Source organism: Strix aluco, chromosome 5 (genome assembly GCF_031877795.1).
Source record: "Strix aluco isolate bStrAlu1 chromosome 5, bStrAlu1.hap1, whole genome shotgun sequence".
NCBI classification, from domain to species: Eukaryota; Metazoa; Chordata; class Aves; order Strigiformes; family Strigidae; genus Strix; species Strix aluco.
The window spans coordinates 2,717,233-2,743,769 of NC_133935.1; the positions used below are offsets into that span (position 1 = coordinate 2,717,233).

General features: G+C 38.0%; 1 protein-coding gene across 3 annotated transcripts in view; it reads left to right on the forward strand.

Moving 5' to 3' along the window:
* Positions 1-26,537, forward strand: part of ATXN10 (ataxin 10) — a 103,820-nt gene that overhangs the window by 45,529 nt on the left and 31,754 nt on the right. For all 3 annotated transcript variants that reach the window (XM_074825626.1, XM_074825627.1, XM_074825629.1), the window contains 3 exons: positions 2,585-2,750; positions 7,754-7,862; positions 11,125-11,291. In XM_074825626.1, coding sequence (XP_074681727.1) covers positions 2,585-2,750; positions 7,754-7,862; positions 11,125-11,291 — 442 coding nt within the window. The remainder of the gene's footprint in view (positions 1-2,584; positions 2,751-7,753; positions 7,863-11,124; positions 11,292-26,537) is intronic.

Below are 26,537 nucleotides of genomic sequence, written 5' to 3' on the forward strand. Positions count from 1 at the left end.
AGCTAGACTTCACTTTATTTTGTAATAAGGAGCTACCAGATATAAATTGCCCTTTAATGCTGTGGTTTATTTGCAGACTATTGGAGAGAGCAATGTGTTTTACTGATGATGGCAAATACTTTGTAGTAGTTGTTCTGAGTTCTTGCCAATTCGGTCAACTTCAGGAAGAACTTGTTTAAATTTGGCTAGGAGGGAAAAAAAAAAGCAACAGATTGACAAAAAGTCGTTCTAAGTGATGCCTAAAGAAATGGAAGATGACACAGCATGATCATTTCCAAGTAGAAATATAATAATAAATATAAAATACAAAATTGTGTTTCAGATATTGATCTGAGTGTTACCAAAATTCATGATGAGACATGCTAAACCCGGTTGTCATATCTGTTGTATTCAGCTGTAGGCAAACAAATAGGAACAAACTCTATCATCTGAATGGCTGAACAGTTGTGAGATTGTTTAAAAGAAATGAGCAGATTGCATTGTGTGGGAGAACTAACTTGGAAAAATTCGGGTGAGTCTTGGAAGAAACAATAGAAGAAAGGAATGTAAGGGAACTTGCCCCAGAACAAAAGGTGTTGCTCTCAGGAAATTGTTGGCTGAATGGCAAGACTTGCTTGAAATTCAGGGGAAAGATGGGCATGTCCTGAATGACTGTGCCTGGAAGAAAACTCAGGAAAACATTTTTGACATGAACGCCTAAAGAGAACAGAAAATTTTAAAAGAAAGTACATACAGGTGGAGCTTTAATGTCACTCCTATTTCTCTGAAAGGATTATGGTTGTCTACAAGGGCACCTGGTTATATTGCAAGAGGAGGAGTAATGCAAAAAATTTCCCTATTGGCAACAGTTTCATCTCACTAATAGTTTTTGGAAATATGTGGGGACCCTCCAGCTTCTTTACAGAAGGATTGCTTGTCGTTTTTAAACATGTATTCTTTGGATTATTGGTGCAACAATAGCTGACTAGACTTCTGTTATGCAGGAGGTAATATTTTACCGGAATAATTCCTGTATTTGTAAAGTCTGTGAGCAGCCTGTTTTCTTAGCTGAGCATGTGCTTGAAAGGCTCTAAACTTGCTAAAAACTGGCATGTCAAATCCAGCCCTGTCTTTGGGGATGAATGACATATCTGTGCACTTCAGTTGATTTTTGTATAGTGTGCCAGATCTGAAAGCCTCCGCTCAGATGGGGATGTTGGGTAACTGGAGTTTGTAGATGGACAAGTGTGTGGTACCCAGCTGTAACCTGCAGAACAAACAGAACGAGTGTTCTGTGTCACTGCTGCGTCACACACGTCAGCAAAGCCTGTGAGAGAGGTTACGGGTGTTTGACAGCCTTCTGTCTGGAGTCCACCCTTTCCCAAACGTGTTGAGCGCATTTCTGTGCTACTGTGTTGAAAAAGCTTTTTGTCCTCATTCAGATAATTGTTTAATGCGGCTGTATTAATGACATTGAGGGTTGAGTTTAGCAAGAACTGAGTAGCTGTTACGTGATTAATAGGGGTGGGTTCCTGGAGGTTAATAAAGCAGTGACCGTGCTTTTTCCACAGAAAAAGACATTTCTCTTCCCCTTGTGACAACCTGCTTGGTAAATTTAAAAAAAAAAAAAAGAAAAAGCATTTGAACTATTCCACATGTTTTAAATGTCAGTCCTTCCATCTGAATTGCAAATATTTTAGTGAAAGAAAACCCTGAGCCTGCTCTTGAATTCATTCAATAAATAGGGCTCTTTCAGGTTGAGAGAATTACAGTGGGACTTCACTAACCCATGTGCTCCTCTGCGCTGGAGTTGAACGGGGAAGCTGTAGGAGGGCCTCTGCCACGTAAAAGTCCTGCTTCCACAAAATACTCCCAGTTTGCCCTAACAACATGAAGGGATATTGGAAATAAAATGACATTAAAGCTGTTAAAATAAATGACCCAAGTACATTTTATAGAGCAGCATCGTTATGTATGCACTTACTTGCTGGTTTAATACACTGAGTAACTCTTACCGGCTGAATGAGTAATTAACTTGGATTTACTGTAGTCCATCTAGTGGCAATTATAAAACAGCTGTAAAGAACCGAGTGTGCATATCAATTTTTATTTCCTCTGTTTCTGCTCAGAATTAGTTTGGGGTTGGGAAGGAGAATTAGTGAAAGACTCTGTGCAAGGCAAGGGCTGTGAAAAGCTGCTGTTTTCAAACGGAAGCTGTCAAATAGTCTGTGTTTATTTTGCTGAATTTAACAACAGCTTTTAAGAGCTGTTTTGGTGGAAATTCTAGGCACAGGGAATATGCAGTCACAGTAATGTTGTGTTAGGACGTAAGAAATTAGAAATTGAAATAGACTTGAGAAAAATATTGACTTGACTGTCTGGCCAGATTGTATTAATTGAATGATGAATTAAATTAGTGGTGTGCAGTAATAAAGCGGCGAACTGGAACTGATTGCCAGTGTTTATAAGACTTCTTAATTTTAAAAAATCAGCTCTGTTACTAGCATGCTAATTTGTATCTTTTTTAATAACTGTATCTGCTTATTCTACTGATAATTCTATATGGCTTAGTGAATTTGATTAACTAGTTGTTTTCTGATTCTAGAGTTACTTTGTTAGAGCTGATGATGGCAGAATTAAGTGACAAGAACCCGGTTACCAGTGAAGAAATGAATGTGTTCATGAGACATGCTGAGTTCCTTGCAGGCTGTTTCCAAGAGAAATGTGAAGCTGTGCTCAAGTTAACTTCTGCAGCAGATGCAGAAGATGAGGTATGACTGATAAAAAAACATTATAGTACTAGAATCTGAAGTGCTGAGTCTTTATTGCCACTGTTCCCCAAGTGGCACCTGTGTACATTCCCAATTTATATTGGGAAAGCAGCAGCAGAGTTCACAGTAGAATCCATAAGACAGCAGCCCAATTTTCCTTTTAATTCGAGGATGACAAAGAATATGGTACATTGAGATAGAAATAAATCTACCACACATTAAAAATCTCAAAATTTTAAAAATGTTCAAAATTTTACATGTTTGGATGTTTTATTATGTTCGTCCTAAGGATCATGTCTATAATTTATTTGGGTTGTGAATTATATTTTATTCAAATATGAATCAAAACAAAATATTTATTTTATTTATAGGTGGGAAGCAGAATCTCTTTTTTTTTTTTCTCTTAAAATTGGGGTAAAAATGGAGTAATTGCTTTTATTTTTCTAGCAGTACTAAAGCAAATCTTCGTTTTGTGGGGGTTTTTTTAAACTTAAATAACTGATTATAACTTGATAATTATTACATCATTAAGGCCCCAAATCCTAGATCTTTGAAAATGCATTTGCTGCTTGAAAGGTGGGTGTTCCTGATCTGATTGGGACCCGGAACATGGAGTTCTGATCATGGAGAGCTGTGGGGGTGTGTGATAGGCTTAGTGGAGGGAACCTGTCTGAAACGTACAGTGATCCTCCCTGCAAGCGAGGGCTTGAGTTACTGATTCTTCCCTGTTTCCCAATGATTTGGGGCTCACTGTTGGACCTCGTGTGGCTCTGACAAGGCGTTGCTCCTGGGGCCAGCTGGTGTCCACAGCATCAAGTTGCAGAGCTTGCTGGGCTTTTCGTGGCAGACGGCTCCTGTCTCCTGAGCACCCGGACACTTGCCCCAACCCCAAGTCCACTTGGAAGAAATCTGTTATTGCTTCAGACTTAATGAACTGGTTCTGTTGAGGACGGCCACAATGAAGTCCCTCTGCAAGCTAAATAGGAAGGCTTTTATGGGTCACAGATGGTTTGTGGATTGCACTTTGGGAACCTCTGATGCAGAGCTGAGTCCTGGATGGCCTTATTTTATTTGCTCCTTATGAAAAGAGTTGCTGGCTACTTGCCATACCATATAGTGCAGTAGGGAGGTTTAGGCCATCTAAGGGCAGAGGTCTTTTCCAATAATCTGGTGTTCTATTTTTCCCCTTACTTCCAACAAGCTGCTTGAGGATCTAACACCACCTTTGGGAATACAGAAAACATCTTGCACCATAACTTGCAGTGACTTTATTTGTGCTGTCTTAGGTCATCGTCTTGTGAGCAGGCACTGCCAGGTCTTATTGGTCTCAGTTCTTAATCCCTCTCATATAGATAAAGTTTTCATGTTTTTCAGCTGATTTAGGGGTGAGTTCTTTAGTTTGTTTTTTCTTTTTTAAGAAAACTAAAAGTCTGAGAAATGGTTTTGTTAAACGTAGAATTAGTTAATCACTGATTCTCTCTGATTAATCATGCTTAGTTTCAGAAGTCAGTAATGTGTTTTCTTCATAAGATATTTAAAAATACATTTTTAAAAAAAGTCACATCTAGCTTCTGTCTTGCCAAGTGACCCCAACAGTATGTTGAAATTGTTACCCATTATGAGTGTAGTCGGAAGCATTTTATTATTAAAATAAAATTAACCTGTAATAGCTTCATTTGTAGAAACTCGTGAGAACAGCTGTCATAACGAATTTACTATCAAAGTGAAAAAATAGTGATCTTTAAATACTTTTATATGATAATGTTACACAGTGTTTTATTTGCTGATTTTTTTTTTTCAGTTGTTTAAATAGGCGCAGGAATTTTAAATGTATGTTGAGAGGTGTTACGAAAAGATACTAAAAATCACTTTGAGGAGATGATAGTTGGATGCGTTAAAAAAAAAGCTAACCACACAGCAATCTCTACTTATCTGTCCAAGAAGCCCAGCTTTCCCCCCTCCCCCCCAACTGCTTAGTCTATTATGTTAGAAAATTTAATTGACTACTTCTGGAAAAGGTATCAGCTTGGCAGTAAGAGGAATTACACTGAGACAATTCCATCTCCCCCCCGCCTTCTCTCTCTGTTGTTCTCTTTTTTTTCCTTCCCCCTGCCCCCCTCTCTCTTTTTTTTTTTTATTTAATCCTGTGTGGTTACTTTCCAAGTATTCTGTGGTTTCAGTTCTTGGAAAAAAAACGTTTGTTTGCGCCTAGCAGAAGGAGGTCTCTGTCCAACTTGAAGGTGCTGGGACAGCAGTATTGAGAATATTACTGCATAACTTGCCCTGTTTGACACTGAATTTTTATCCTTCTCTCACATAAACATGATATATGATAAGTTGAGTATCACTATTTGGTGGGAAATGTGGATCATTTAATGAGCACAAAATATAAGTCATAATAGCTGAATAAATGGAGAGCAATGGCAAGAATAGTTTAAAAAAATGTGTGTATGTGCATATTGTGTGTAAATGTTTATTCATAACATATGCTTGCAATGGGAAAAGAGAAATTCCAGCTAAAATTCATAAAACTGTTTCTTTTCTTTCTAGAAATAATCAAAAATTGCACCAATTTCTCCTTGATTATATAAATATTTTAGTCTTTGCGTAAGAGTTGTACTTAACTGAAAAAAATGCAATTGTGTATGTAGAGTCTGTCATTAAAAATGCTTTAGGTGACATCTGTGATATTAAACTAAACTCTGCCTGGACTGTTCTATGGCCCTGAAGCCAAGTGCCTTGATCAGGCTGTGTCTGTACTAGTAAGCTGCTTTAGCCTCCAAAACTGCGAGGCCACATTTGAAAACCGCCTTTTGGGAACAGTCCTTGAACTGGCCTGACTCCCAAAATGTTGCCTGGGTGTCCCATCCAGTGTTTAATTTATTATATGTAGACACTGCCTTTTTTCCTTAAGGAACCTCAGGTCTTGCAGCTTCCATCTTAAACCAATGAAAAGCTAATCATATGCTTCTGCAGTGCTTAAACCAATGTTTAAAATAGCTTTTCCATTATAAGCCTGACTTGAGCATCAGTTTGCTTTCACTAACTTTCAACCATACTTGCAAAATAAAACCCTTCCCTGGATTTTAAGTTCTTATTTCATCTCTTTATAAAGAACATCTTTTCTGAGTCTCTCTTGAAATATGTTTATTTAAAAACACTTCGATTATTTCCTTATTTACTTTTCAGATTATATCCACATCAAGATGGCTGTCAGACTTCAAAATATTTTGGGGTTTGAACAGCATCTTACTGTTGAACTTGAAGTATTCTGCTTTATTGCCTTTCTGTTGTACAGGTGGAGGGTGGAAAAAAAAAGTAAAAATTGGAAAGTTGAGGCAGGAGGGTGGAACCCAACCAGACATGTTTGAACAGTTTTTTGAAAGTATTGAGTTGTGAATGTAGATCAGAATTTGGGGGTTCTTTTGTGCTTTTTAAGTAATCTGTTCCTCTTCACAAATCTAGGTGGAACAGTTGCTGAACTAAGCCAGTTGGTAGGATAGAGAAAGGGAGAGATAGTAGTGTAAAGCCTTGGGAAGAAATATGTAGAGGGTGGTGAAAAAAAAAAGGGGGGGAAGTGGGTGAAAAAGGGTAAGCCTGAGAAAGGAAAAGCCACAACTCATAGTATCTGCTGCTACAGATCTTCCGTTATGTACGTGGGTAATGGGGTACACAGGCAGCAAGGGCCGTTGTACCTTACTGCTGTGATTTATAGTTGCCTGTTGATATTTGTTTGCTTTACAGTTGCAAAGCCTGTAACATTTCCTTGTGCAAAGGTAAGTGTTAAGCGTATGAGCTGAAGAGGCTTTTGGTTAAGCTACTGTCTTGTAACAACACAAAATGGCTTAAAAATTGTAAATACCTGCTTACTGTCTCTGAAATACAGCTGGGGTATTCTTACTTCATAACAGGAAAACGATCAATGTATTCAGAGGCAGGTTTTCTGCTGTTGAAAGCAATTTATTGAATAATTTAGGGCAATACCTGCACCTTCCTACACCTGCGTGAGTTAAAAAATGAAAATACAGCTTTAGGACCCTATACCAATTTGTTGTCTTCAAGGAGCGTAGGAAGAAGCAAGGAATGGATATAATCATAGTACTTAATTACTGAACACTATTGTTGATGATTTCAATTATGTTATGTTGATTATACGGGTTCAAAAATATTTTGCTCTTGGTAAGTAGACATTTGGTCCAGGACAAAGAGACAAGGCAAGAATAGTTACTGTGACCTGTGTCTAAGCCTTTTCAAGGCTACTAACAGTTTACGTACCACACCTTGTGTGGAATCATCTTGCAGTCGCAGCCTGATTCTTGAGCAATATGTGGTGTTCCACATTATGCCATGTGCTCTTAAGGTAGTTTCTGGAAGTGCTGGATTGTCATTATAAGCATGCATCAACATAGTCTGTGAGAAAAAATAGTCCTCTGGCTGAATAAATAATATGCAAATAAAATTGTGTGTCTCATACCTAACCAAAATGCTTCATCTATGATCCCAATCCTATTTACCCAAGAATAATGTAAATTCTCGCAGCCAAAGTTCATTTGACCACAGAACTTTACAGAATTCCTGCGGATAACAAATTGGTGTCTTGCAGGCGGTGTTTGTGTCTTTAAAGTGGGACACTCCTACTGAATAAACTCAAAGAAAACATTTATACAGAAATAATTTTCTCAGCTAGTAATTTTCTGCATTTCTGCTTTTGGAAGCTACTGTGTTTTTGTTAAAATTGTATCCCTTATGGCTCTGTTTTGGTTTCCCCATGATTTTTCAGGGCACGTATAACACTGACTGCAGAAAAGAAATTATTGCAGTGTAATACATTATTGTTAGTTTAGGAAGATGTCCTCATTTTATATAAATTTATTCTTGGCAGTTTAGAAGACGTGCAAAGAACCTGAGTGCTGAGAGCTCCTGTCCTCTGTTTACATCATCAGTTTTATGTTCTGATGGTATCCTTCATAAGCCATTTTCAGAAATGTAATTTTCATTTACAGGAAGCATTGGTTACAATTCGTCTTCTTGACATTCTTTGTGAAATGACATCAAACAACGGACAGCTAGAAGGTCTACAGGCTTTGCCTGGTTTGCTTGAAACAGCCATAGGTGAGTGAAAAGCCACAAGGTTTATTAACTGTTGGATTGCTCCAAATCATGTTGCTCTGTGAATGAAAACATGTTTTTCACAACTGGTGATAATTATCATTCTGACCTTTTAATAAAATAAATAAATAGGAGATTGAGTTAATCTACGTTTTCAAATATTTGACTTGTTCCTGGAATTTTTCTGCTTCTCTGCTTGCTCTGTTGGCCCCTATTACCCAACAGAGCCTTGATTCAACCGTCAGCAATGCGCTATTTATACAGGAAGAGTTGGGCAAAGGACAGCTGCCTCCTGTGTTCTTCCACTGGCTGAACGTGTGTGGAAGAATTTCCTCAAGAAGTAGAAAAAGGACTTTTCCATGCTTATTCCCTTCTGCTTCCCAAATTCCTGAAAACTGAAAGTAGGTAGTTTGAATGTTCTTAACCAAATTCATTGGCTTTTAAAGGTCAGTTTGAAAGAAGCTTTCTTCTGCTAAGAAACAACAAGCAAAGGGCCGTACACAAAAAAAATTAAGCCAGGATGGTCCAGAGGGACCCTATACACTTGGGAAGGAAGGAGAAGGGGGTATATGTGTACTGACTTGTGCCTTCCTAAATCTTAGTACTTTCTGAGACTGGTGTATGCCACCATTTTCTGAGAAAATTGTACAAGTTTATGGATTTTAAAGAAAAATATATGATATTTTGTCTAGAAAGAAAAAGGGTGAAACGGCTGTTAACTGTTACTATTTTGAGATATTTAGAGGGTCCTTGCTGTAAAAAAAACCAAACCACCCCCACCAACCCAAAAACCTAAAACAAACAAAAAAACCCAAACAAAAAACCCGCCCTAAAGACTGAAAAGTATCTAAACCTCTATTTTTGATGACAGGTTCATAGTTTTGTTGCTTACAGTAAGATGACTAACAAGAAGATGTATTTTGTGCATGTGTGTGTGTTTTGAGGAAACTCAAAAGTTATGCATTGTGTCATCTGAATGCTTGTGTAAGTCTTTCAACTTAAACGAGAATTTCAAGGAGCTGCAGATCAGTTAAACTGAGCAGTTTATAGGCAAGCCCTCTGTTCCCTAGCTGTGCCCAGGCTGACTTTTCTCCACGGCGGTCTCCAGGCTAAAACATTGCTACCATGTGCATCCTACGTATTTCCCACATGCCCTCAGCCAACAGGAATTTATCAACTCGTATAGTTTCTCTTTAAGACTACCTTTTGGCTACAAGACTCCTTTAATCCTGGATTAGCAAAAAGGGTGGAAAAACTGTATTGATGTATCACCTTCAGTATTTAGTTCTGAAGACCAGAAGAATAAGGATAGTGCGAAAGGTTTTCATCTAATAGATCTTTTGATGAAGCAGTTCTCATGATATAAACTGAAGAGAAATTTCCTGTTGGAAATTACTGGAAGACTGATTGAAGGATCTGAAAAAAGATCATTCAGATATTAAGTATCAACTAAGGAATGTGTTTCGCTATTTTCAGTAATTGTTGGATTAAGTTAGAGAGTAATTCTGCAAGTGTTAATAATATCTTTAGCACTGTTAGCAGCTTGATTGCACAGTGTTTGGGAAATATCACCAGGGAGGGAAACGATCTTTTGGATTGAAGGGCGTTTTGGAAGAATTGCTCTTTGAGGGATGAGGGAACGGCAGACTGAGGTGTCCTTTAGTTGAGAGCATGGGTGACATCCCAGGAGCAGTTGCTGTTTGCGTTGACGTGCAACGTTTGAGGGGAGCGCTCTTCTCTCTGGGTTGGCATCATGCATGGAAGGTGGCTGCTTTCCTTCCACCTTTTCCTGTGCTTCTCTTTCCAGGTAGGTGCACTGCTCATTGCATTTCTTGTCTGCACGGCAATAAAATTTGAAGAGTTTTATTTACTTTTTTGGAGGATTTTGGGGTTTGTTTTGTTTTTTGTTTTTAATCTTCTTGTTCAGGGGTCCCTCTTAAGGGCAGGCAGGAGGTTTGGGAAGACCATAGAATTCCCTCTTAGTGTTTCTGTGTGGGAAAATACGAAGACTGTAAGGCAAGGAAGCACACAAAGTGGAATGCCATGAGAAGGATATGAGACGCTGCTGATTTTTATGAATGTATGTTTTTTAGGGTCAATCAGGAGATTGATTGATTTTTCCTAGTTCAAAGTATGAACAAAAAGAAGTGATAGCTGTCATTCGGGAGGCCTCTAGGCCCTATTATAGTTTCATATTTAAAAAAACCCTACCAAACATGTAGTTACCTCTTTATTAGCACAGAGATCTTTTTCTTCTCCTGTATCATCTGGGAGTAAAACTATAATATGAGGACTTATGTAGTTTCTTCTGATTTAAATCCAGGAAATCTAGTGCCCATTCCACTATGGATGTTGTCACATTTGCAGCAGGAGGAGGATAGGGCTTATATAACCTGTGCTATATGTGCTATAACCTGATTTTTGCTATGGCTTTACTGTTCCAGTTTAAGTTGTGTGAAGCTTCTGGGGGACAATGGCATACCTAGGCATTTATTAGTATTGCAGGTCACTTAGAGGAGAAATACTTGTTAATTTTTAAATATAGGCACAGCCTTTAGTGAAATAACTTCTCAGCTGTATGAGCTCTCAGGTGTTCACATGATTTCAACGTTTCTTCTAGGTGTGGCCTCTTTGTGGAATGTTGTTTTCACAGTTTTTAGTTTCCCTTCTCCCCGATTCCTCTCTGGAGCATTGAAGAAAAAATCCTAGTTGCTGTAAACTGGCATTTACCATACAGGAACATTAGTATTTCTTAGCTGACAAGATTAGGGCACTGAAAGATTTGTAAAGATGTGTCAAGGTGCTAGATGTACTCAAAATCTTTTCTGATACTCCAGAGCTAGGAACAGACTGGAGAAGAGAGAAAAAAGTTATTCTGTGATTAGAATGTATTGCTGTGACAAGTTTGAACTAAAGGAAGTTTTCTAAAAAACTTGGGTTTAGCAATATATTTACGGTGCCAGAATCATCAACAGCCTAAAAATTCTGACTCTTCAAGTAGAGACTGATAGCACCAGCCTTCAGACTTCATGTCTGAACTATATAAGTGTGTAAAAAGTACACAAAAATACCTTCTGGCGTTGGGATGGCCTTTTATGGTTATACTAGGACAAATTAAGAAATTAAGAAAACTTTCAAAGTTCTTTTGACATACTGCTGCATATCTGAAATTATATTGATTAACTTTCAACCTAAGAGTAGTAAAGCTCTGTGCAAAGTGATACTAATTTTCATGGGGTAATTAAAATATTCTTGTTTTCTGTAGATACTCTGAGATTAACTCATCTTGCTGGGAAACAGGCTGTAAATATTTTCACTGCCACACATATGACAGGGCAGGAAGAAATTTCTCATCCAGCTGTGGGTTTTAAATCTCATCTCATTCGTTTGATTGGAAATTTGTGTTACAAAAATAAGAAAAACCAAGACAAGGTAAGTTTATACATTTTTCTGGCAGAACTCTGACATACCTGACCATGATTTTACTGAGAAAAATATATTGTTGATCTATAAATAGAGATTAAAATTGGTCATGTAAAGGAGATAATTTTTTTCTTTTTCAGTGTTTTTGAATTTTTATCACAGGCATGCTAAATTTTAATAACAATGTGATGTGTGCCTGTCTACCTTCTACTTCAGTCATATAGAATGCAAGCCAGTGCCTAACTCCTTTATTGTATTCATGTTTGCACTTTCTTTGAAAAGAAAATGTCTGAGACTAAACCTCAACTTCGCTTTGAAGGGAAATGGATGAGAATTGTTGCATGAACTTAATTTTAAATCTTTGAATTATTCTCTAATGCTTTTTTCCCCCTTCCCACCCCTTCCCTAAATTTTTTCATTGAAAATGTAGGTCTGCTTCCATCAAATCACTTTGACCCCTTTATCTTTAGAATTCCTGTATGGAAAAATTTGCTTCCACAATGAGGAAAAAGAGGAAACAGCGTGTTTTTAAATATGAAACCTTTTTTTCTTAGAGTGATAAAAGATGTGGACTTGTTAGACTAATGTCAGCAAGAAAAGCGGTGGTGAAATAATGTTGAAATAACTTCCAAAAATCCATTAGGTTACTTTTCTCATTTGGCCTAAGCAACCACGTAGTGTATTACAGTAGCCTCAGCTTAGTGAAAGGTTTCTGGTTCTCTAGTTCTTCCTTGTTATAGAGAAACCCTCTGATTTCTGTATCTTCCTTTTCTCGTAGAGGTGTTAGTCCTTATGGCAGCCTTGTCCTGGAAGGAAATGGTCTTGAGTAGCCTTTGGTATTGATATTTGTTATTGAACGGGAAAATTTGGGATTGTTTTCTTTTCTTTATTAATTTGAATCAAAATTTTCACCTGCTCTCAAGGAAGAAATTTTTAGCCTGAAAAAATGAAAAACACCGAAGAAAGGCTGTATCAAAGAAGGACTAAAGGAGATAATGGAGTATTTTACTTCTCTCTTATGATGTCAAATGAGACCCATGTCACCAAGTACCAAAACCACAGTAAATTAATACTAGTTATTCCGCAGGAAGCTGCGTATGATGAGATACTCTTGAGTCTAATTCTGTGTTGTGAAGGAGCTATCGAGACATCAAGTACTGAAAAATCAATCTCTGTTAGAAGCTTCTGTTTCCTAAATACTTTTTTTTTTTTTTTTTGGTGATTACTTGATTTTACAAAGATAATAGATTCTTTTGTACTGATGCCATCAACTCTGGTTTCAACGGCTTCAGTGTCTACCAAGTTAGACTTTTATAGTGGCAGCAGGGCATTTTCATAGTATATGAGAGCAGTGCTCCCATTTCCTTGTGTTTTTTTTTTTCTGCAGAGCAGAGAAATGGAAAACCTGAGGAATGCTACCCTCTGTCTGACAAATGATAATAATATGGGCATATAGATGGGAAATAGGGTAATGATCCTCCCTTTCCCCATTCATATTATAGTGTATAATAAAAGGTTTTAATATTTCTGAAAATATTATTAATCCTATTAATCACTCTTGTATAGCTTTGTCTCTGACCGTTATGATGTAATATGTGTTTATATAAGTGAAATACATTTTTGTGGAATACCTCATGATAGTGGAGGGGAGGGTGTTGCTTTCATTTTGAAAGGGTTGATTTACTGCTTATTGTTCATTTTCGCTCAGATTTTCAAAGGCCCCTGGAGCAATTAGGCATGCAGGCTTAGTGTTTTCAGTGGAAGTTGGGTATTAACTTGCCTTAAACTGCCTGCAAATATTATTGCTTTATGCTGTCTTGAAAATTACTTAAGATTCTGGTGTGTGATATCATGGAACATTATTTAAGTACCGTTGAAACTTTAGAAATGCCAATAGTATGATAGCCTGTCTGTACCTTCAGCTTATTTCATACATTTAAATAGGTTCTAATAAATGCACTTGTCATTTTTAAGGCAGTTTCCATACGTAAACACATGCTTGTGAGGACAGGGAAAGCAGCCCATATCACTGCACAGACAAGAAAATGGAAGTTTTGAGATAAGAGTGAACTGTTCAAAGCGGTGCATGGGTCAGACCTAGAACTGAATGGAAATGGGGTTAGTTCATGTGTTCCCACATCTCTCTTCACAGTAGTATCTCACAATATATGTCTTTTATATCCATTATTGGGTTTACATAGAGTTTACTTTCTGTACTCAATCAGAAATAATTTAATACAGGGTAGATTGTGGGGGTTTTATATAACAAGCCAACTGATCCAAGCGTCTGAGAGACCGTGGGCTTTACCATTGACTGTTGTTTTTGTGTGACTTACCATTGGAATTGTAGGTACAAGATGGGGAAGTGGCTTCCTCTTTGGTCAGTGTAGCTGGTTGCCTAGCATGAGAGGGCCGCACATCGCTTACCAAAGGCTCCTGAACAGCAGTGTTAATATTCTGACTCTTTAATGAACTGAGACTTTCACACTTGTTTTCTCTAATATTTTTCTGTAATTTCCAGTCCTAGCAGAGCTCTTTTCCCAGTAACAACGATAATGCTGTAGTAAATGAAGTAATAGCCACTACTAATAATAAATAATAAAAAAATATAGCCTCTAATTTTATAATATAACCTTGCTTGATGTCGCTCTGCCCGACTTGTTCTGAAAACATAAGTAGTTCCCAAAGACCTGGGGCTCAAACGGTGACTTGAGCTAAGCCCTCCGAGTGGACAGAGTTTCATCACTGTTTTCAGGAGCTTCTTCAAGAGTCGAGTGACAACCTGCTTGTCCTCTGGGAGGTGGGTCTTGGAGCCAGCCTACACCTCAGGCGGTGTGCATCTCCTGAAGTACAGCGGTACAGTCCTGCTGCGTGGGGCACTGGTGACAGAGATAAAGCAACAGCAAAAACCTGGAGGGGGAGAATAATTGCTCTGCAAAGGCTGCTTCTCCATCTCTGTTTATGGTCTCTGCCTGCTATAAGGGCAATAATTACAGGGGATTAGTGCACTGCCTTGTTGGCAGTGGTGAAAAATATTGTAATGCTTTGGAACAGAGAAATATCTTACTAGTGCTTTATTGCTTCTTCACTTTCTGTTTAAAACCATTCTTTGTTGTTAAAAAGCATTCTTTAGCTTGTACTCTGTTAGCATTAGGAATGCATTCTTTACATCTTTTCTTCCTCATAGTTTTACTTACACTGTTGTGATAAGTTCTTAAGATATAAGGGCTTACATGGGCAGACATGTAAGCCATAAACTGAGATGCAGTTATTAAAAATGGGTCTTGCCAGGCTTACTGCCCACTGGCATGTTTGATGAGGCTGGATGGGTTGGTATTTGTAAGAAAAGTGTCTGATAAAACGTTCGTTTTGGACTCATAAATGTTGGGTATGTGGATGTCCTGAGTTACACGCACTCTTGCATGAAGAGCAGAGAAGAGCAAATAGAAATGCTGAACTTAGGACACCGAGTGTTGAGCTGGTTCTGTGTTGAACCTGCCAAGAGTCTGCAATGGATGTGCAGTTCATCTGCAGTTGCTTTCTCTGTAGGAGGAAGAGGTTTCAGGAGTTCTTGTCATGCATGTGGGGCAGTCCTGTGGCTTCTATTTTGCTACGTCTCCTTCACAAAGCTGGATTGTACATTTTGATTAAATATACTGGAAGGAAGGAGGTGGGTTCTTGGGCTGAGCAAGGAGTGGAGTTTTTGTCTGGTAGCTGATGAAGTTATCCAAAGGAAAAAGTGAAAATTCCTCCATACTCCCCTCACCTTGTTTGACTTGCCTTCTAAACATCTCAGTTTTATCATCTGGACAGTATTTATACTGTTTTCCTGGGGAGAGGCTTTAGACCCTTATTTTCCACTCTCACTTCTAAAGCTGTGAAGTGATGGGTTCAGTACAGCTCTTTCTGCTTGTTTAGTATAGAGGACCTGTTTATTTTAATAAAGAATAAAACTTATGAAAGAAACCTAATGAATGAAGTATAGAGGATATAATTCTTTACTGTAGAAATGAAACAAATACAAAATGGGTCACAGCAATTAATCTGGACCCCTATTTCTTTGTTCATTTACAAGACTATGTACTGGAAGGTGAGTTGATTAATCTCTGCCGTATTGTGACAGTTAGCACTGCTCTGCACAACCTTATTACCTTTCCCTAAAACTTGTTTATGTTGTGAGGTGTTTAAAATACTTGATTTAATTGCAAGTGTCATCAGTACTTGAATAAGCAACGGAATAATGTAGACCTTATTCCGCATTGTTTCCCTTCCTCTCTTGTAAAGGCTTCAATCACGTAACCTTGCTGGAGTTAGTAAATAGGGAATCGAAAGGAAGTAGAAAGCTTGACAAAGTTTAATTGCAGTCTTTATTCACTATTCACTCCAGTTCACTATTACCTCGGAGATCAAACAGGGGAATCTGAATTGCCTGGGGGTTCTGTCCTGTGAAAACCATTACTGAAGGATGCAGTGCTGTCTGGAACAAGCGAGATGCGAGACATGAGCTGCGTTCCTTGCAACGGGGGAGCAGCCAGCTGGCAGAACATTGGTGTGCTGAGATCATGCTGTACTCTTGCCTTCTGAGAGGGATCCTGAAGGGAAAACTGTGACGTTTCTGAATGCAAAGTTAAGCCTAACTTAGTAAGAACAAAGCACTTAGCTTGGGTTTGGAGCTGTAGTCTGGTTGCATTGGTTTTGCCATCTTTAACTGACTCTTGCTACTAATAGGATGGGTAGTTTATTGCTACCTGCTTACTTTGTCTAGCAATATAGTTTGATACGTGCTCAGAGATCTCTATCCCCCTGCAGAATAATGAATACACACAAGTATATCTCTGAGATGTCTCTTTTTCTTAATCAGGCTGTTAAAAGCAAAACCAATCCCTTCAGGTAAAGAAAGCAATCCATACCCTTATGCCAAGGACATTGTAGATACCAGGGATGCTGATGGACCCAATGATAGAGTGTTAAATCTCTGAACATGTGTGTTTCATTGGTAAAGTTATCCTATTGTTTATGTAGGGGAAAAAGTTTTAAATACAGAGTTGTCTTTGGTACTGGCACCTTCTTACCTGAATGGAATCACTCTAACGGGGTGAACAGTTTGAGGGAAATTTTTTCACATGCCAGTTTTTTATTTGAGGTGACAGCAATGCTTCCTCTAATGCAATTATATTGGGTTTTGTCAATGCAAAGTTGAGAAGGGAAGTGCTCTGGGAGAGAAGGGGAAAAGAAAAGCTTCTACAGTGAAAATTAATCTTAATAAAAGTAGCAATTAAAACATCTGGATACTGTTTAATGTAACTTGGATTTTTTTTTTTTTATATACATCTAAGCCAAATTGTTTTATATGAGAATCCCTAATTTGAAGACTGTTGAAAGTATGAACAAGATTTGACTTGTTTGGAATTCAGTTTTCCATTCTTTTTTTTTCAGTGGGGTAGGGTGTGCAAGGAATTCAGTTAGAATACAGTTAGAAAAAGGTGCCAGCATCCATAGATCAAATTGTCACCATTCAACTCCTTAACTTAATCTTCTTGCTGTAGTGATTATAAAATAGCAAATTTCAAACTAAATACTAAAACAAATACTTTGCTTTATTTAACAATTCATTCTTTTTCACCTAAGGTTTTGAAAAAGACTGTATGAGCTTATCTGTTCTTTTTCTTCAGATTTAGTTTCACTTTTTAAAGTAATTATATTCTTCCTGACATGGCAGGATTTGAAGTTACTTGCAGTGAAGAGTATCCCACATTTATCTGCATATGCTGTTTAGAGAGGGAGGAGAGAAATAAACCACTTTGACTTCTTCATTAGAAACCTTCATAATTGTGATAGTTGTATTTTCCTAATATTAAACATAAGCCTAAAAAGGAATTGATTCTTGGTTTAGAGTTGAGCAAAAAAGGAGGAGCCTTTTGGATCTGGATGCTCTGAAGTGGTGAGCTTCTGCACACCTAACTAAAGTTCTGCATGGTTCCACTGTTTGAATGGGGCGATTCTAATGTTGTAGCTATCTATGTTTTAATGCTTTGCTAGATAAGGACAAAACATTCAGGGTGTTGGCAGGATTGAGCCCTTTAATTGGTAAGTTTTGTCTAGGTGTAGCACTGCAAAAGTCAGCAGTAAAGCTTAAAATGGACTTTCTCACAGAAGTGCTTTAAAAGCCTAGGTTTTGCTGTGGAAATGAGATCTCTACCTAACTAGTATAGAGATACCCCAAGTAGAAAAGTTCCAGAGTGTCTTTTTTAAAGTATCTGTTGCGACATAGAAGGTAACTGTCTCTAGTCCTGGTCCCATATGGATTTTATGTTAGTCTTCAGCTTTGTCACAATCATGAATCCTTAATGAAGTGCCAAGATTTTCATCGAAGTTCTAGAGACTGTTAAACAAAAAAGAATCATGAGATCTCTGAGTGGTGGGACAATGTGGGTAGTAAAGGGTTGGTGTGGACTGTTTTTGCCCTGAGGTCAGAGATGCATGCCTAATGCAGTATAGTTTGTAAAGCGCTGAATTAGTTTTATAACAATGTGGTTCATTTGTTGTTAGAGAATAATACAAAACTTTACTCTGTTGTGCTGCTCCTTTATAGGCAACAAGCTAATGTTCCCTCTTGTCCTGCTCCTATTCCCCCTTCCGCTCCACCAGTTTTTGGCAATTGATACAGCTCATCCAGTCGTACCTTGTGACTTTTATGGTTTGACCAATTTCACTTGAAGCCTTGATCATAAAATGCATTGAAAGTTTTCTCTTGCAAGGAACTTAGATGCACTTAGGTACAGTCAAAGTTTCATATTAGAGGAAATGTTAATAGCGTGTAAGCTATTTCTTTGTTTTTCTTCTAGGTTTTATTTTAAACAGCTTCCATTTGATATTTAAATTGCACGCTACATAGAAACATCTTCACATATTGATTGTCTGGATATCCTCAATGATTAGGTGAAGGCTGACATGTGCAGTACCATACTTCCCTTCTAGTGTATTACTGGCCTGCTTTATGTGGAGGATTACAGTAATTACCATCTAACAGGTGTATAAAGATCAATCTGTATAGTATTATGTTCTCGTGATTCATGGGCTGAGACTTTGAGCAAACCTTGAGTATACATAAACGTAAACTACTTTGGCTTCTCCCAATGTGAAGATGTCTGTAGAATGATGATTTTATGCAACATGTGTTTGCCAAAAGCAAGAATGGGACTTGGGCATTTTGGAGTAAAAGAAGGATTGTGGGAGGAGGATTATTCTTCTGAAGTTCATAGTGTTTTAAATTAAGATGTTGGATAGCTCTAGAAATGAGATTAATTGCTTTGATTTATAGTGGAGAGGGAAGATAGAAGAGAGTAAGTTGACTAGATGTCTTCTAACGTTCAAAATTAAAACAAGCTGGCTCTGCATACATTTCCAAACAGTCAGTACCAATTTACAGACTTGTTGGCCTCGATTCTGAACGGTTTTTTGAACCCTATTTGGTGTTGAACCCCATTACCATTGTGGCGCAGCACAGGACTCTAGCCCTTTTTAAAGGAAAGCTCAGCATGCTGTTGTCAAACAGCCATTTCCAAACCTTTTTCAAACTTTCTAAGTGTTGAAACTGCCTCTGTAGCATTGATGTTTAGTGTGCCTGTTGAAGATGAGCAGCTCATGTAAAAATACTCATTTTAAGCCAGACTGAAGTCTAAAAATAAGGTATTGACCTTTATATGGAAGAATTTTCAGAGGTTCCTGTGACTCCTTTCCTGGTCCGATGGGCTGAGTAGTAGTTATCATACATGTGGTAGATGTGAATTAAACTTGGTGTTCACCAGAGAGTCTTTTGTCCTGTTGCAGGCTTTTTAGACTTGCTGGTTTGCAGAATTATTTGAAAGGTGTATTGTGTGGCATTCCTCTCTGCTTGGAGTAATTGTTATAAACACCAGCGTGAACCATACGATGAGAGGGTTACAGCTGTGCTGTGGACATCTCAGGTGGTTCTTGGCGTGTTACCTCCTTTGTAAAACAGAGAAGTGTTCTCCTGGGCTTTGGAGGGGCTTTTGCTCTTCTAGAATAGCCTCAGCATCTGTTGGGCAAGCGCCCTGGTTTAAAGAATGCTGAAATCAGAAAATGTCTTTTCTTTCCTCACTGATCTGATTCAGCCTTGTCATTTCTTTTTCCGGGTGTACATTTTGAGGCCTATAAAGATGGCAGGTGATGTGGCCTAGCTTGTCGAAGAAGGAGCCTGAGAGTCATGACAGCTTTTTTTTTTCTCCTTTCCCCAGCTTGGATTCAGATACTTTAGTAAGACATGGGATGTTAAAGTTCTAGTAGCTTGCAAAATATTCTGAAGTATTCAGAGATTTTTGTTGTTGTTCTATATGTCATTCTCAGTTAAATGAAGAGCAACAATTCAACCAAAAATGTTTCTTGCTAGTTTACTAGGTGGTGAAGAACTGAATTTGTTTGGGGTACTCAACGTTAGGAAAACTTACTAAAATAACCACCTTCTGATGTGGCTAATTTAATGTTAAAAAAAAAAAAGAAAGCTCTGAAGACATACTGTACCCAGTGTCGCAGGAAGGGGGTATGTCAGTGTTTCCTGCTTTTTGCCAGTGTTGTTGTTTGCTGGGAGCAAGGCCACCATATCTGGAAGAATGTCAACCTTTCTGAATACTTTTTCTCCAGCTCAGATCTGAGCTGTTAATCTCAATTCTTTTAACTTTTACTGGTGTCAGATACAAGTGACATATTTTCCATTACTCTAACAAGGAATTTCACTACTTTTCTATGTTGTTTTTCATTGTTTTAACCTCAGCATGAACTTTTTGAGTTTCTCTGTCTTTTCTTAACTGCCATCCCACATAAAATTTCTTTGTTTGTGTTTTTTTTTTTTTTTTTTGGGGGGGGGGGGGGTGTTGTTTGCTTGTTTTAAAAGCTGCACCAGACTTCACAATGAGCTCATGTTATAATACTGTGAGCGTTGAACATGATCCCTTCTGGATACATAAAACTTTCTCTTCCTTTCCTCTTACAAGAGGTTGTGTTTGTTGTTTTAATTATCCAGTGAGGCACAGGAGTCAGTCATCTTTTCATCTGTTTCCTGGGTAGTTACTAAGTTTTGGTTACCTGAGATATTGAAGTTTCTCAGCTTGTATTTTTATGACAATCCTAAAGTTTATAAACGTAGGCATGAGCAAAAAAAACCCACAAATTTTCTGTTTTGTTGGGTATTGAGATTTAGCCATCTCTACTTGTAATTTGTCAGTTCAGTTCACGTTTTGGAAGTACCAATAAAATAGTTTCGTTGAGGAAATAAGGGAGCGTGACCTATGTGATGGACTACATTTTGTGATTAATTCACTGCAGTAGCTCTTGGTTTTAGTGGTACTCTGTGCTACATTCAGGGTGAGGAGGACATGAAAGAGACTCTGTGTAAAGGCTTGTGGAAGGGGGGGGTGGAAAATCCCTTACCAGTGATCAGCAAGTAGGATGCTGAACACATGCTACCAAGTCCTGCTATTAACTTTCCCACCAAAATCAGGGAAGCATTGAGCTAGACAGAAGCTTACATCTGTGCTTACAAATGTCCAGTTTCGGTGTCATCACAGTGGGGTTCAGTTCCTTAACTCCCTCCACTCCTGTGGCAGCCCATCACCAGGTTCAGTAGAGCTCTGATGTCTTGGAGGCTTCAGCCTGGCTTTGTCTTATCAAAAAAGCAGCTGAGAGCCTTCAGTTCTCTTCCAGCCAGTGTAACTTCTGTTACCAGCCCCGAAAATTGTTTTCTAAAACTCCTGTTGAGGCTGTATCTGAGCACCTAGTCTTCAGATTTGGTTTTCTTTAGTTTTTTTTCCCCCCTTTCTCCTGTTTTTCTTTGTGTCTTTGGGAAGAGAAAGGGAAGTGCAGTGACTGTCATCTGCAGTTTTGGATTTCTGCCATTGGGTGATGCTGTTTGTTCTAAATTGTAGACCTGCAGTATTCTGCTCTTCGCTGTTCAGCATGGCCATGCTTGAGCGAAGTTTAGTGATGCAGGTGCCCAAAGGGAACTAAAGTACTTGAACACTCTCATTTTTAAAGCCTGCAGAAGTTGGGCGGGGGGGGAGGAGGAGGGGGAAATGAGGATGCACATGTCCGAATAGGCAAAGGTTCTGCCTGTTCAGATCTTACTTGCAGGATTCCATTCAGTTATCTTTTCTGCTTGAAATGCAGGGCACTTTGAGGAGCCTAAATATTATTAGAGGCTTGCAATAATATCAAAATAAGTGGTGATCGCTTTTGCATCCTTTTATTAACTGTAGATTATCTAATCTCCTTTCTATCCACAGCCAGTGATTGGAAGAAACCTACCTAGCTTTTCATGCCTGCTTTTATCTATGCAGTGGTAGAATGGGTAAAGAGAGGAGAACATCTTTTAATCTTTAAGGAGATTTTAGAAAAATATCTCAGTTCTTACATTGTTTAAGGACTTTATAAGTAGTGAGGATCTTCCATCTGTGTTTTGAGGGAGAACAGAGCACTATTCCCTTTACAGTCTACTGATATCTTTATTTTGGCAATTCACATTAACTGTGCTTTTTGAAAAATTTCTATTCTTTAATCAAAACAGCTCAGTATTTCCATAAAGAAGTAGCAGAGATAAAAATTACCTCATTAATGAGCATTTAAATGTTTAAAACTGCATGTCTCCCAAGTTCACACATCATAATTGCAGTCAGTCAGACTTGTTCAGACTGTTATGGCAGAAGTGATTTGCTGGAAGGATTTTGAAGGGACATTGACCAAAGATCTAATAAAGACACTGGAAGAACAGTTGGGCATTAGTTTAAGTTCCCTGAATAGAGCTCTGCCTATATTTAGATGTTGTAGTGGTGGGAGCAACTTCAAAGTACTATGTCAAGTGATCTCTGTGCTGAAAGTCAGAGCACCAAGAAGATGTTGAATTAATCCTCTGCTGTTTGTGAAATGCAGAATGAGCTAAATTTGCAAAAGTCAAGATGATGGCTTGATTTGTAGGTATTAAGCTTTAGTTGATTAGAGACTGCTAGCAAGATTCCTTCCATCTTCCCTCCAAGCATTTCCATCAGAAAACATCACAGGACTCGTTGCTGCCATCCCATATCCTGATGTGAAGCTCTTCTCTAAGGAAAGAAGAAACCTGTGCCTCCAGTGTGGTTTGTCTTCTCGCTCATAAGGTGATCCCTCCGTAGGATAAGATTAGGTGCTTGCTAATAATTGATGTATATTCAGGTGGAGGATCCCTGTGGGTTTAGCATGAGAGAGTAACTGAATAGACAACAGCATTGCACATCTATTTATTCACCTTCCAGACACTGACACAGGCTCCTGTGGACTCTAGCAGGGTTGTATCCAAACAACCCTTGTCTCCAAGACTGACTTACTAAATTTTCAGATGTATCCTCACAGTCTGAAATTCAGAAATGCCCTTTTTTGCCACTGATTGAGAGAAAATAAATGTCTGTGTGCATGTTGCAAATGGCTAAAATAGGTATAGAAACCGTTGGCAGTTGGGATACACAAATAAGGGATGGTTTGACCAAAGTCATTCTTTGCAAGATAAAACAAAATTGAAGTTCAATATAATAACTCTTATGTTATCATTCTGGTGGGTTATAAATGTCCTGTAGGTATAAAAGTTTAGTGATCTGAGGAGGTACAGAAGAGTGCTTTGTTTTGCATGCACTTTGAGCACTAACCCACACACTTGTAACAATTTGTTTCTGAAATTGGAAATATAGCCTTTCTGTCAAGGTGTTTTATTGTTCATTGTTCTCATTTATGAAATGGAATATCTTCCATAATTCTAGGGAATAGGGAAATTGATAATCAATAGAAATTAGCTATTTTCTGGTTTGCTATCTGTAATCTGTATAATTTTATATAAATATATGGGGATGGGTGTGTGTACATATAAAATATATACATGAATATAAATATATATTACATATGTGAAAAAGAAGTGTGGCCAGCAGGTCAAGAGAGATGATTCTCCCACTCTACTGTGCTCTGGTGAGACCCCACCTGCAGTGCTGTGTCCAGCTCTGGGACCCCAGTGCAAGATGGAAACGGACCAGTTTGAGCAGGTCCATGGGAGAGCCACGAAAATGGTCAGAAGGCTGGAGCATCTCCTCTGTGAGGAGAGGCTGAGAGGGGCTCTGGGGAGACCTTATTGTAGCCTTTCAGTACTTCAAGGGGGTGTATAAGAAAGATGGAGAGAGACTTTTTACCAGGGCCTGTAGTGATAGGACGAGGGGTAACAGTTTTAAACTGAAAGAGGGTAGTTTTAGATTGGATATAAGGAAGAAATTTGTGATGATGAGGGTGGTGAGGCCCTGGCACAGGTTGCCCAGAGAAGCCGTGGCTGCCCCCTCCCTGGAAGGGTTCAAGGCCAGGTTGGACGGGGCTTTGGGCAACCTGAGCTAGTGGAAGGTGTCCCTGCCCAGGGCAGGGGATTGGAACTAGATGATCTTTAAGGTGCCTTCCAACCCAAACCATCTGGGATTCTATATACGTACATAAATAGAGGTGTATATATATACACGTACACACACACTGATCCGTTGCTTCAGTATACTACTGTGTGGCGACGACTTTGGAAAAAATACAGAAGAGGGGTGTTATTTTTGGTTGAAACGAATTGTTCATCTTTGATTTACTGATCTTCCCACAAGCAGTGTTTACATTGCTTTACTCGTATATACTGTGAAAGAGATTTTCAAATAGGAGACTAATTAATCTCTTGAGTAAGAATCGTAACTTTTGTTCTATTCCTGGGAAAAAAGTTGCATTGTTAGGTTTTTTTTTTTTTAAAAAACAACTATAGAATAAGTTCTGTGTACCTTGTTAGATCTTATTTTCATTGATGGCAAGATGCTGGTTTTTGGCATCTCTCAATGGACTTTGCTAAAAATGAGTTATGGATCAGTTTTGATGTGAAAAGAAAAAAAAAAGAAACAGCACTGATACTTGAAAACATGAAAAATTTTGTATGAACATAAATTACATGAATTTAGAGGCTGAAAAAATCTTACTTTGCAAGCCAGCAGTACTTTGAAGACTATGAATGCCAAAACTGTGCAAGTCTTGAACAGTGTATGTATCACACTGTGCAATTTAGATATGATACAAACCATGGAAATTATATTCCCCTGATGACAGTTTTCTGAGGAACAGAACACCCAGTATAAGGGATCTATTTGCAATATGAATGAGTATAACCAAGGCTTTTGCAGTATTTTAATTTGAGTTTGAGATTCATTCTGCTTGTGTAACTTCAAAAGTATGATTTTGCTGCTTTTAAGTGTAACAAAAAATTTTAGATAGTTGACTGCCTCTAAAGGAAAAATATCCAGTGTGCTTCATTCCAGTCTAGTAATTTTTGAGGTGATGTGTGCAATATTTCAGGTTGCTTTAATATTTTTAATTTATTACAATCTGACTGATGTTTCAAGTGAAATATAGAAACTGGACTTAATATGAGGATTGGCTTCATCTTGAGAAAATAAAAGTTTTTGTATCTGTCATAAACTAAGTATTGAGTTGCTTTCTTTTTTTGTGTGTTTTAGCATTACAGTCTGCTTTGGTTTGACATTAATCTTAGCTATGACAAAATAAGGATTTAGATTTTGGTCTAGAAATTACTGTTCTAGACCACAGTTATGGAGCTCAGTGAATTCATATGGAAGTTGGCGACATTTCCGTTGAGTTTTAGTAAGGGTAAATGACCTCCAAATCGATGATTTTTTTTTTTTTTTTTTTTCCCCTGTCTTTTTAGAAAAGGAGGGTTGCTACCTGTGGAGCTCTTCAGTGCCTGCAATTTTCCATAGGACAGTTTCCAGCTTTTCTAAAAATGCTTTCACCCTTTAGTCCAGCAAAGTTAAGTTTGCACACTTGACCCTGGAAATACTGAAGGGCTTTACTTCAGGCAGTTGTTCAGTATTGTAGTAATAAATAAATAAAAATGCAGTGTTTTGCCTGCAACAAAAATGGGAACAGTTTAGTGAAAATTAATAATAAATTGGTAAGTTCCCTTGAACTTGCACCTAAGTTATGTTGCCTTGAACTTAATTAGACGTCACTGCCTTGGTATTTTCTAACCAGGTCTATTTAGTTGTCTCGGCTCTGTGTTCCTCGCAGCTCCAGTCATGAGAAGCTGATGCAATTTGAGAGGGCATTCTCATGCCAGTTCTTCTGGAACTTGCGATCCAATTGGAGTATTTGGTGGTTGGGAGTGTCACCTTTTAATTCCAGCCTTTGAGTCGAGCAATTTCATGAGCACCTCACCATGTAATGCATTTTTTTGAAAGTGCTTTTAGAATTTGTACTGGCTGAGAAAAAAAGCTTAAAAATGCTTTCTTAATTTTAAAAGTAAAAATGTCATTTTTAATGTCCCTACAGTAGATCAATCTGGTGGCAGCTGATTGAGGTTCTGATTCAGTGTTTTTTCTTCTCTCACCTTCTGACCCACCATTACTGTCAACCTGCTCCTGCAGGCTTTTCTATAAAAGTGTCGACCTGTCCCTTTGAAAATCAACTTCAAAGAAAACAGTATTTATTAATAAACTCCTATAGAAGTTGTCTTTGTTCTTTAAAAAAAAAAAAATAGTGACTTGCAGATCTTAAGGATTTTTTAAAAATGTTTCTAATTTTATGATTGCATTTGTTCTGGTACAAATTTCAGCTACTGAAATGTACCCTCCAGCTCTGCTCTCATATGAAATGTTTTTTTCTTTAATGGACTCGCTAGGAAGAGTTGCTGTGCACGTGTAGGTTTCCTTTAATGAAGTTTTAATAACGTGATATATTTAATAACATGCTACTTAATGTAGAGTAATGAAACTGTGTCTTGAAACAAGAACTTTTTCAGTTAGAACCTGCAGTCTTGACTTCATAGGTACAGACCTGTAATCAAATTAATGATCTGTTGCAAGAAAGGAAATAACAATGTAAATAAAGCTAAACAGAACATTTAAAATTTTGTAAACAATTGGCATAGTGCCTGGGGATATATATACACACCCTGTTCTGCACAATTATTTTCATGTAAATTGACCATGTGAAAGGATACATTTATCAATGATTTTTTAAAACTATTTGAACACCACCTTTACAAATTAAAAAACTTAGAATTCTGTTCATCGTGGATATATGAGTTCAGCTAGAAGCTGGCAATTTTACTTTCATAGTACCTGCGGTTATTATTACCAGGCTGCAAGACATTTAGAGGCACAAATACGCAAAAAAACCTCTGGTAGTTGTAATTTA